This window comes from Leptidea sinapis, chromosome 34 (assembly GCF_905404315.1).
Source record: "Leptidea sinapis chromosome 34, ilLepSina1.1, whole genome shotgun sequence".
NCBI lineage: Eukaryota > Metazoa > Arthropoda > Insecta > Lepidoptera > Pieridae > Leptidea > Leptidea sinapis.
In genome coordinates, this window is record NC_066298.1 from 10,390,593 (window position 1) to 10,404,206 (window position 13,614).

The following is a 13,614-nucleotide window of genomic DNA, read 5'->3' on the forward strand; positions in this document are numbered from 1 at the left end:
GCTTTTTGCTCTTCACAGAGCAAATGCGGTATCCATCGGGAAACAACTTTTTTACACCTAATTGTTCATGCAAGATTATTTGTATTTGACTCATGCCAATGTCAAAACTTGACTGAATTTCGCGGTATGTCACATGTCGATCTTCCTCAATCAGCTTACGCACATCATCAACGTTTTCTTTGGTGACTGCAGTTTTTGGACGACCTTGACGGGGAGCATCACTGAGCTTGACACGTCTACGTTAAAATTCAGCAAACCAGCGATAAATTGTGGTTTTGGATGAGGCTTCATCACCAAATGCAGAAATCATCCGGTTAACACACTGTTTTTGTTTTAAACCACTTCAAAAGTCATAATAAATCATCGCTCTAGAATTTTCTCGAGTCAATTCCATTTTCTCAACGACTAAACAAGTTTGACAAGACCTTGTGACAAGACCGAGAATCTTTTTTTAAATAAATAAATGGTATTCGATTTTTACAACCTACTTGGTTGGTTGGTTTTCAATTAAAAAGATTTAAATATGACAGTGGAAATATTCCATTCCCTATACTTTTAGTGCAGCCGATGTATACGTTAGTTTATATTTATACACTTGTGAAATAATTTATAAACACTATCTCCAAACACGATCCATATATTGGATGCAGCACCTTAAAAAGTAATTTGTTATGTATATTACAGTCATAGTAAAATACTCTTCTTGGTTGAAAAGAGTGGCCGTTGAGCTTCTTGTATGTTCTTCTCACGAGCTCTACTTTTTCCGAATAGATTCAGTAATTTAAAAGAAATATTTGTAGTGACTATTCAAAAGCGCTTAGCTTAAGTTTTATTGAATAAAGTTAAAGTTTATTTGACTTTGACATTATATTATATATTGTTTACTGATGGTTCGTAGCCGTTTTTTGTATGTTATAATATTTGTCTGTATATTACCATATATCGGTAAAATACAAATTAAAAGTCAACTTGGCCTCCAGAAATCGGTGGTAATGAAGGAGAGCGACCTTCTCCTCCTGCCCTGTGTGCCATTATACCGATTAATCCTATTGCCAATCGGTATTTGTATTTAGGCGTATCATGTACATGATCAATTAAATGCGTTTTCGTGTTGTCATACTGAACACGATTTTGCTACTTGAAATTTATTATCAACTTAGTAGTTTTACTTGTATATGCTTACCACCTGTGCTGTAATAATGAATAATAATGTTGTATAGCTGTATGGAAGCATTTTGTAACAATCTTTATATGACGTCTATACAGCGATGTCGATATTATGTAGATTTATGTAAATTTAAACAAAATTGTCAAATTCTAAGTAAAGGCATTTAGTGAGTATTTCTAAATATATGTAGATGAACTTTATTTTTTTTCCCACCTTGATAAGATGGTAAATGGGATTGATTGTGAAAAGCACGCTTTTAGTCCCTGGTACGAGGGAGAAAAGTGGCCGACTCTCTCCCAGCAAGACGACTTTTTCCAGATGGAAAAAACCATTGTATACGCACCACTTGAGATAAGTAAGACATTGCCACCTGCCATTGCCCGACTTTTCTTCCTAGGTAAATATACTAAATATACTGTTTTCTTATTTGGAAGAGTTCTCGTGACAGGCATCGTCATACTCGCTTAATGCCACTGCTTGTGGCAGCGACGTAGGGCAGGTCGTTCCCTTGCCTGAAATATGGACGTGGGAGGCGATGGCTGGTCCATGCCTCTTGCCCATGAACGGGCGGCTACTTGTGATGGCTATGGATGGATCCTCACCGGGAAGTCTGCGTCATGTTTTTTTAAATAAAGTAATTATATATTCTTGATACATAATAGCTAATAAAATGCTCGCATAATGCCTTTATTTTATTTTTATTAGGTACTATATGTATGTACTCAATCACTATAACTATGTTTTTACTTATTAATTTACATTTTTTTGACTTACTCGTGTAAGGCATTTAGTATTAGACGATTGAGTATTTTTGTTGCATCATTTTGCATATTAATTGAAATGATTTATAAATTTATTAAAAAAGAAACTTGTAATAACATTATGTTTTGAAAAGAGCAACCTAAGAGTTTCTTGCCCCTTCTTCTCTTAACCTACGAAAAAAAATATTTTTGATTTGATTTGATTTATCTATCTATTATTATTTAATGATTGATTTGATTTATCACACATATTTTGTAAAAATAATACAAAAAGTGAAACATTATTTTAAATTAATTTTGTCGATGGAAAGAAACACCAAACTAGATCTTCGCGTGATGTATTTACGACGATAGGTACTTGGTTAGAAAATATTTTTACTTGAGCGTGATCGCAAGTCGAAAAATGTTTTATGACGCCTACGTGAATTGCTTTTGAAAGATTTCGCGCACTTGAGATATTATATACCTGGTATTTAGGAAAATATATTAGTTACACTTACTAGTATTTAAGACACGCCTAACGGCCGTTTTCTATAACGTATCTCAAGTTACGGATATATTGCTGACACCGTTTAATGACAACATCTTATCTATCCACAGTAATGTCCAATATAGTTTAACTTTAGTAAGCTAAAGCGTACAAGGATAGATTTGTCTACGTCTAGTGACGTAGACAAATCTATCCTTGTACGCTTACTTACATCCCAATAACCTATTGACAGATAGCACTGGACTATAACTATGGATAGACTTATCTAAGATCTTAATCTTGTCATTAAACGGTGACAGCACGGTATCCGCAACTAAAGATACGTTATTGAAAACGGCCATAAGTTATAGTCCAATGTTATGTGTCAATAGGATATTGAAATGTAAGTAAGCGTAAAAGGATAGATTTGTCTACCTCTAGTAAGTTAAACTAAGAATAGATAGGGAAAACGGCCGTAAATCTCTTCAATCTGTCATTAATGAATTACTTGCATCAATTCAAATATTGATTACTAGCTGACCCGACAGACGTTGTTCTGTTAATAATAAAAAAAACTCTTTCGGGTGGAATTTCGTAAAACACGGTCTCTCTACTTGGTGAAAGGAATTTTCCTGCCAGATTATAAGTCTCACGGCTTATGACGCTTTTTTATATTTAAATTTATTTTTAATGCAAACGCAGGTGGACTTATAATATATCCTTTTTTATGAATCATTGAAGAATTAGAAATTTATTATTGAAGGCACCAATAATTTGCGACGTTGGCGTATTTCTTCATTTTTAACGGGTGACTGTGGGTTCTTTAAATTTTGGGGTAAAATATTGAGGTCGACGCGTCTGACAGTTTAATATAATAAATAAAATTATAATTTAAGTTACAAAAGCTTAAAAACGAAAATGGAGTCGGAAACAATACATAAATCGTCGCATTTGTAATACAAAATAGTATGTGCAACTCGTGAGACGTTGTCGATTACACACTCAAGCGAATGACCGCACTCGCTTCGCTTGTTACTAAATATTTTAATTTACTTAGGAAGTGTCAGACTAACATTATTCGCGATTATTTTTTTAATTACTTTTGAAGTGAAAACTTACAGATGTTTTCATTTCAAAAGCGGCTAAAGAGCCGTGTTAGTCACTTTTTGGTAGGGGAAAATCTTATGGGTACGCGTCACCGACATGCTTATGACTGGCGGACGAGATAAATAAATATTAAAACTTATATTAATACATTATATTGTTAGATTCTTTTTGAATGAGTGAAATCTCGTGAGTACATGGGTACCTTCGAAAAAAGCGCGTACACCTTAAAGGCCGGCAACGCTCTTGTTATTCCTCTGGTGTTGCAAGAGATTGTGGGCGGCGGTGATCACTTAACACTAGGTGACCCGTACGCTCGTTTGTCGTCCTATTCCATAAAAAAAAATCTCGTAAGTTCGTGTCACCGAAATTATTAATCAGTATATCTGTAGCTATACAGCTGACGTATTGTGCAACATTAGTGCTGTGTATATCTTATAAGTAAAATTTGGATTTAATGAAAAGTTCAATGTGTATATACTGTGCATTGTTGATACGATATTTGTTTATTATTTATTATTTTTGTTTGATTAATATATTATTGAAAATAGGTTCAAAAAAATTTAAATTAACATTTGTATTGCTTTTAAACATTATGAAATTCAGTACTAAAAGTTCTAAGTTTTCACTTCTATCGGCCATTTTCTACTTTTCAATAGGGCCGACTTGGAAATATACCCTTTCAAACGAAAATAAAATCAAATCATAAACGGCGGGGATACGTGGTACAACAGAAAAAAAAGATAAACAGACTGTAAGTTCAAACACAAGTGACTGTAAATACGTTTAATACAATTAAGTATTTCATCAAATAAAAATCTATGATCCTTATTTAAATGGTACTTGGGTTTAATTGTAGATTTGCAATTTGAGGTCCCTGGGAACGATCTGTAATGAAACACGATTACAAATAATTTGTATTCATCCGCGGTATATTCGTTTTCTTTTGTGACGCTCGTCCTAAAGACTTTTTCATTATGAATATTTTATTCATTTCGTCAATAGAGAAGATTTTTAAGTTAGACCTAAACAGAAACAGTCAGAAACTCGGGCTTCAGATTCTCAAAAGATATTAGTTTTTTTTTATAAACGCTTAAATTTTGTAAGCAAAATACCTTTATTTATTTACGGTGTTTTTGGATGATTACTAAATTAAACTTTTCTTTTGTATTAACTTACATTTATTTATTTTTTTTACTTGAGTATTTTTTACACTTATTGAGTATGGATATTGCATCCCTTTACATTATATTGTAATTGAAATTATTTGTAAAACGTTGAATAAGTTTCTTGCTACTTCTTCTCATTAGCCCTTTACGAAGTAGCGGTAAATTCAATAAGGAATAAAATTTCGACATTCATAAGTGTCATTTCCGTGATCTACATGAATAAAGTGATTTTGATTTTTATCACATTATTCCAAATATGGATATAATATACAGACAGGCCATAATAATTTTTTTTTTGGAAAACGAGCGTACGGCCACTATTAAATATTCTTTGGTAAGGGTAACTTTTTGATGCGGGCCTTTGTGATTGTATGATGTACTTGCTCTTGGTACTTTGCAAAGACGATTAAATTTATTTTTTGGTATTAAAATTATTGGAGGTTTATTGTTTTGGGATTTCTATGACGTAGCTTTTTAATTTAATTAACAAAAATGGCAGTGAAAGTAGCAACCATTTATTTTTACATTTAGTAAGAAAATTAAACCAAATTGCAATATATCATATTTTTTATTTTAATTTATTTTATGACCATGGATGCAAGTCCTTGTTCGGAATAATAAAGTGATATTATAAATTAGTGTTGCAAAATAATAAAAAACCAGAAATACCATTCAAACTGCAATGAAATATTAGCCTATGTTGCGATCTGATCATATTCTCATGTGAGCAATCTGGTCTTTGATCACTTTGTACTGTTGGATAAGACTGCTATTATAGGAACTTCGAAGACAATTTTCATTTTCATTACAGTTGTTAAACATGGCGTACTTTCAGGGGCTGAAATTGTGATGATATGATTAAAATTAAATATTTCGTACCTTACCTTCAACTTGTATTAAAACGTATATTTCTTAGATCATTTATACGTCATGATAGACGACAGTGACAGCTGTGAAAACGTTGAAAATAATTGAGGTTGACAGTTAAACTCTATTTTGAGCAATTCACTCACGCTAACACAAAGTGTCTTACAAATCGCGAGTGTTAGACGTAGCTTGTCACACACACTAAACTAAAATTCCTGGCCTGTTTCTATCGGTTGTCTAACAGCAAGAGACTCTATCTAGACGTATAAATTATCTAAGGTATATTTGTCGAAAAAATTGAAATTTCCATGTGTGTTGATAATGCGGAAAGTAATTCTGTTCGACCCTTTTGCTTTTTACACGTTCCAAATGAATGAATGTATTTCATAAAAAGTTTATTATTATTAGTTTTAGGCACATTTTATTGAATGAAATAACTATGTTACACTGTAAATACTATTAATATGTGAAAGTTTAATTAAAATAAATAAATAACACAATAAGAATAATTACTTTGAATTTAAATAAAATATTATCATTGAATTGACTCAATGCATAGAAAACGTTACACTGCCATATCCTAAAAAAGTGTTAAATTATTAAATTTTATTAAATATTTAAATTATTTTAAAATTGAAAACAGACTGTGATGAATATACGCGACTTAGGATTGGGTCAACAAACCAGGAGTCGTGAAATAATGGCGTACTTAATTATTCCAGGAGTGATTTATGAAGGAGAATTTGATGATGGAATGTTTCATGGGAACGGTGAACTACGGTACCCTAGTGGGGTGATTCTCAAAGGAAGGTGGATTAAGGGTGTGCTGATAAATAGAAAGTTAATATTCGCTGATGGTGGAACTGATGAAGATACGAATTACTGTCGTGCACCTGATAGAAGGTAAAATTTAATAAAATGTTTATTGTATTTCCTATGGGATCGATCCCATGATATTTCGAAGAAATGATCGGATCAATATTTTTATCAGATAAAATAAATTTAAATAAAGCCGGGCTTAGTTAAAATAAAAACTCCATGCGGGGCATATTATTAATGGGGCACCTAATGGACGGTTTAATCTTCGCTGGAATATTTGCAATTTAACCAAATGTACACTGTCGAGTACTGTCTTAGAGAAAACTGATTTTTTTGTAATGGTTATTAGGACATTGGGTGTTTTAATGTTGGCAATAAGCTAGCTGTTTTAGAATCTTTAATAGAGGATTTAAATCATGGGTGTAGTCATAAAAATAATTTTGTACGCTGTTGATTACGAATAAATAAATAAAACATTTCAGGTTTACCACAGAATATGTTCATGGTGTGCAGCCTGCTCCTAATGAGAACATGACAGCTGAACATCCACCCCGCGATATCCCGCTCGGATATTACGACACGGGTGACGGATTCTATGACCCTGTCACTAAAGTAGTCTTCCACGGGGACGATATCAATGAAATATTGAGGTTAGTTAATGCTGGTAATTTCTCGAACTCTTGAATGACCCTTGAAAGTAAGAACTGTGTCAAATTAAAGTATAATAATAATAATATTGACACACTCTTACACAAATTATCTTGTCCCAAATTAGGCATAGCCTGTACTATGGGTACCTACAAGACAATGATATATTTATTACAATATACTTACATCAACAGAATCTAGGGATATCTTAATTTTAAATTATTTACTTTATATTTTTTTTATGTTTCCATAAAAAGTTTATATATAAACTGTTTTAATAATTTAATTGATAAAAAGGGATTTTATTGTATTTATTTTTGAATGTAACGTGCCGTGTGAGCTTTAAGAGTCATGTCATGACGTCATTTGAGTCGAGATGAAATGTTACGAGCAGTGGGCATGTTAGAAAATGGTGCTATTCAACGCGTTGTGGCTGAGGCTCTACACACCAGCCAAAACTTGATATCAAGGTTGTGGTCACGTTATCGCAGTACTGGGGATGTGGCTGGCACACGGGTAGATATCGTGCTACTACGCAGAGACAGGATCGCTTTCTTCAAATGACTGCCAGAAGACAACCCAATATCACAGCGATGCAACTAGTACAACGGCTCCAGGCGGACCACCAGCTGCTGGTGAGCGACCAAAATGTGCGTAGGGGGTTGCATGAAGTTGGTCTTCGTGCTCGTAGACAGCTACGTGTTCCAGCATTGCGACGTGGCAATCGCGGTCGGCGTCTTTCGTGGGCTCGTGAGCATTTACCATGGAGTGACGAACAAATAACAATTATCTTTGGTGCTGTTCACCGATGAGTCCCGGTTTGGGTTTCATCCGGACTTACGAAGAACACGCATTTGGAGAACTCCAGGGAAAGTTAGCCGCCTACGGCACCCTCAGGAGGTCGACTAAAGACGGGACAGTCATGCTGTGGGCAGGAATTCGCCCCGGCGGACGAACACAACTCGTTTGGATCCAAGGTTGCATGATTGCACGAAAATATAACGAGGAGGTAGTAGAGCTTTTTATTGTCCCACACAGAATTCAAATGGGCCAGGAATTTGTACTCATGCACGATAATGCTCCTTCCAATACCGCGCGGCTGGTGTCGGCCACTCTCCGAGACCATGACATCAAAGTTTTGGATTGGCCTGCACAGTCGCCCGGCTTAAATCCTAATGAGCATTCCTGGGCTTTAAGAGATTTCCCGCCAAATTTGACGACAGAACAACAGCTTTTTGAACACTTGCAAAGAACAGTAAGACATTGAGAATTTAATTTTTAGTATAAAAAATCGATGTCGGTGTGTAACTAATGTGAGAGGTGGCAACACTAATTATTAATAATTATATTTAATAAGATTTTTATAATTTTAATTAAAATTTTTAAGAAGAAATAAATTTTTTTTTTTCAAACTAATTTTCTAAGGTAATTAAAAAAATAACAATTTTAGTTAAAACAATATAATCACAAAATATATTTTTAATTTTAACCCACTTCAAAAAAGGTGGAGGTTCTCAATTCGCCTGTATGTTCTTTTTTTTATATTTGTTACCTCAAAACTTTCGACTGGGTGAACCGATTTTGATATTTTTTTTATTTGAAAGCTGGTTCTTCCCGCGTGGTCCCTTTGGTCCAGATCTGACAATGACATCCATGAGATAACCATAAAAGTCTTAAATTTGCTATACATACGTATAGCAAAGTAGATGATAAATTTACGAATAACTCAATATCGCGCCAACCGTTTTAAGATTATTCTTTTTTTATTAGAAAGGATACTTCACAGATAGTTTGATGAGAGTTTGGTAAGGTTCTGATTACGAAATCCATGACAAAGTAACAGAACTCTTCATTTCTTGGAGCAAATTAACGATACTCGGCCGAATCTATTTTATGCTATCCGGATATCTAAGTCATCTACCATAACATAGTTATGGTCAAGTAATTGTCATAGTTGAATATGATGATCAAATACTCCTTAACGACTTACAGTAAGGGTGCGATCTGTGGCAGAATTTCTAACTGTCTGTTATCAAATTGCAAAGCACTTACGTTCATTGCGGTATTGAAAAATTTAGTACTTCTACACATATTTAGACAAATTGTTAATTAGTGTACTTCAATTTCACTTAAAATCATAAAATAAATTTTTTATAACAAAAAACAACCGACTTCAAAAACACTATTCCAATTCCAGTATAAAAATAGTTGCGTATTTTTATACAATATAATTAATTAATCTTATTCTAGTTACGATCATTGTAATTTTTGGAGTCTGTGTCATTCAAGATAGGTTTGCAACTACATACATACAGAGGCGAGAGCGGATTGCGACGGAAGGACACCGACTCTAAAATTTACAATAATAGTAACTAGAATTAGATTCATTAATTAGATTGTATAAAAATACGCAATTATTTTTATACTTTTTAGTGCACTTTATATCTATTGTTTTGGAATAGTGTTTTTGAAGACGGTTGTTTTTTTCTAATTTTTTTTTATACAAGACCTTAAAATAACCTATCATTCTTCCATAGTAGTATATTAGAAAATTCTTCATAGATTTTTAGTTATTCAATGAAATATAAAATATCCCTAGATTTTGTTGATGTGTGTGACTTAAACATACATAAATACATATAAACATCAATGACTAGGAAAGAAACATCCATATTCATTATATATATATGTATAATTGATTGCACCTACCGGGATTCTAACCGAGCGACTTCTAGCATAGTAGCCACGGTCACTAACCATTCGGCTATATCGGTCGAATGTAATTAAATTCCTTTCAGCAGTTTTTTGTCTCACTGGACAATCCAGTATTATCAGGATGATAATTTGTTTGTTGTTCCATACCCAAACCTCTCAAAGTTAAGAAAAAATCCTTAAGGGATAAATAAATAAATATATAAATCATTTCATCTAAGTATCAGAAGCAGTTTCTTAGGACGCCTGACGGGCTAACCAGTTGATTCCATCACGTAATTTGATCTATTAGAGTCCTGACAGTTGACGAATAACAAAATCAGTATTTGTCTAATATCACTACATAATAAAAGAGTTGAGACGTACTAGGCAAACTGCAATACTAGGTATGACGGTGACTGTGACTCAAAAGTAACAGCGACAAATACCTGTTACAAAATACAAGCTGTTATTTTAATACTATCTGTGATAATAATATACTAGCTACTGTAGTGAGGCGTATATTTTTCTCGTTGTTCGGTGTTACTTGTTAGCGCCATCTATACGTATTACATAGTACTTTCTCTTGTGGTAACTTCGAATTTCAAAAGTTCTGTTTAGGTAAATCTGTACAGACCAATTAATTATTTTTATAGTTTTGATGTAATAAAAATAATCATTATACTTTCGTATTCATTATGTTTCAATACTACCTATGCTTAAACAGTGATCCTTGCCTAGTACACAATTAAAATGTGCCCTTATCATACGAATAATTCAACAATAAAGTAGAAATAAACATCATAAAAATATATTATTCAGTAGGTACTATCAAATTACCAATATAGGTTTATTATTTCGAAAAGGTGAGCCGTATTTTCCTGCTCGTAGGCACAATATAACTGTGAATAAATACCATTTCGAAAAATGCTATCAGAGACAGGGCCTTCCATTTGAAATTTACTTCAATATTTTAATTAGGTACCTACCTATCTTATCTTAACAATAGTATGTTAAATAAATGTATGAAAGTGATGTATCCATTATTTACTAATGTGTCCAAAAGAAAAATATTCAGTAAACAATAAAAGTAAACAGGGTTTTTCTTATCCACATATTTTAAAAGAATAGTTGAACCATAACTATTTTATTACCTATTGAATTAAAAATAATATAACAGACCTACAAATCACACAATTATAGCTGTATCAAAATACTGTTAAAAAAATACCTACTAAATACTCCTAATTATTTGTTCAATAACAGGTATTACTCAAATATCAGTTGCTACTAAAATACTAGTTGTTATCAAATACTTGTTCAATAACAGGTGTTACTCAAATAACAGTCGTTGCTAAAATGCTAGGTGTTATAAAATACTAGTTGTTACAAAATACTAGTTATTACAAAATACTCAGTAATACTTGTCACTGTTATTTTTGATATCTTGTCACAGTGACAACCGGTGATATTTTAATACCTGTTACAAATACCTTTGACGATAAATACGTCTCACCCCTACCTATTACATATTATAAAACTAAGTCCTCCGCCGCGTCTGTCTGTCTGTTCGCGATACACTCAAAAACTACTGCACCGATTTTCATGCTGTATTCACCAATGGATAGCGTGGTACTCGAGGAAGGTCTTAGTGGGGATTATTTGTTAAGTTTTTGTATACATTTAAGATATTTGCTCGAGGATTCGGAAACAACGCCACCTGGGAGTTTTCATCGAAAACGCTGGCTAAACACTTTGAGACGTGACAAAGTAATATATGGTGGCCTTATATAGGTCTACAGAAAAGTCCGCGATGGCATATGTCTATCTCTTAAGGATAACATACTATATCTATTTTAATACATTAAAAAATTGTCATTTATAATGCGATAGTGTAAAAGCTGTTTATAGAAATACGGTATTCTTTGTTATCATTTTATTACTACATTTTATAAAATAATTCGGAAATACATTATAATATTATATATAAGTCAATGTCAATGTCGCAGTATCAATTGATAATTTTTATAACATTATCAACACTATAATAGATCAATACGTTTCCCTGAAACAAGTTAAGCAATCACATAGATACCCATCCTGGTACTCTAAACGACTTATTAAAATAATAAAAAATAAATTAAAGGCTCATAGAAAATGGAAAATTTATGGTGGAGATTCTGATTACCAACTTTTCTCAGAGCTTCGGAACATTCAGAAAGAAACACAAATTTCATGTTACAATCAATTTTTGGATAGAGCAGAGAATAACATAGGCACAAATTCAAAATTCTTCTGGTATTTTATAAAAAACAAAATCAATAGCACCCAGTTTCCTGAGACAGTTTATCTGGACAATCAAACAGCTACAGAAGGCGCTCATATTGCTGAGCTCTTCAATAATTACTTTTTATCTGTCTTTGAATCACATAATAACACTCCGTACCTAGACTCAGATACTGAAAGTTCTCATTTAGATGACATTTGCTCTATAAAGTGTACCACCCCTTTAGTAAAAAAATATTTAAAAAATATAAACGTATCTAAATCAAAACTTTCTACTATTCCTAAATTATTTGAGAAAATAGTCTATGATACTATTTACCCAGCTGTAAGAAATATTTTATCATTAAACCAACACGGTTTTCTTAACAAAAGATCCACTGAGACCAATCTTTGTGAATTAGTGGATATAGTAATTAGGGCTATGGACGAAGGACATCAGGTTGATGCCATTTATACTGATTACTCAAAAGCTTTTGATAAAATATCTCATTTTATATTAATTAAGAAATTAGCTGGCATCGGTATCCATGGCAACCTTCTAAGATGGCTAGAAAGTTACCTTACACATAGAACCCAATCAGTAACGATTAAAGGAGTTCCCCAAGGATCTCATCTTGGCCCTTTATTATTTAATATTTTCATCAACGATATAGACAATTTATTTCGGAATACAAGCTCTCTTCTATACGCTGATGATAATAAAATATTTACAAAAATTAAGAATTCAGATGACAGCATCCTCCTCCAGACTGACTTGAATTAACTTGGTAATTACTGCTTAAAAAATGGTCTCACTATAAATATTGAAAAATGTTGTGCCATAAGTTTTTCAAGAAAATCTAATCCAATACTGTATAATTATCAGATATATGACACGAAATTAAAAAGAGTTCAAGAGGTTAGAGATTTGGGGGTAATCCTGGATAGTGAACTCACATTTAGAACCCACTTTGATCGTATAATTAATAAATCATATAAAGAAGTGAGTTTAAAAAATTGCATACATATTAAATTTTATACAACGCTTTTGTCAGGTCACATCTTGAGTATGCGTCAGTTGTTTGGAACCCCTGCTATAATATTCATATAAACTGGGAACATATTCAAAATAAATTCATTAAGCATTTAGAATTCCGACAACATTTAGATCCCACGTTTAATTTTCACTCCAACGATTTAAGTTCTTTGAAAGACCGTCGAACCCATAGAGACATAATATTTTTATATAAATTATTACATAATATAGCTGATTCTCCATATCTATTAAGTAAAATAGGATTACACTGCAGAAGGCCTACATCCCGATGTAAAGATGTATTAGATGTTGCCTATGCGAGAACAGTACATGGAAAGAACAGGTTTATAATTCGGGCATGTAGCTGTTATAATAGAGCATACAGTCATATTGACATATTTCATGAAAAGTTAAATGTTTTCAGATCATTGGTTTGTGATAATTTAAATAATTACTGATTTTTTTTAACCCCATTCTTACATTTTTTTTCTGAATACTTATCTCATTTGTAACTAATTCATTATAATATTGTATAATAGACGTGTATAATATTGTGTAACTTATATAGCTTGTAATTAGTTGTTAATTTGTATTACTTTTGTTTTGTGGTTTTTATC

General features: G+C 32.6%; 1 protein-coding gene across 2 annotated transcripts in view; it reads left to right on the forward strand.

The window, feature by feature from the left end:
* LOC126975091 (MORN repeat-containing protein 5-like) overlaps positions 1-13,614 on the forward strand; it is a 39,660-nt gene that overhangs the window by 17,319 nt on the left and 8,727 nt on the right. For both annotated transcript variants that reach the window (XM_050822901.1, XM_050822902.1), the window contains exons 5-6: positions 6,261-6,441; positions 6,840-7,007. In XM_050822901.1, the coding sequence (XP_050678858.1) occupies positions 6,261-6,441; positions 6,840-7,007 (349 nt within the window). The remainder of the gene's footprint in view (positions 1-6,260; positions 6,442-6,839; positions 7,008-13,614) is intronic.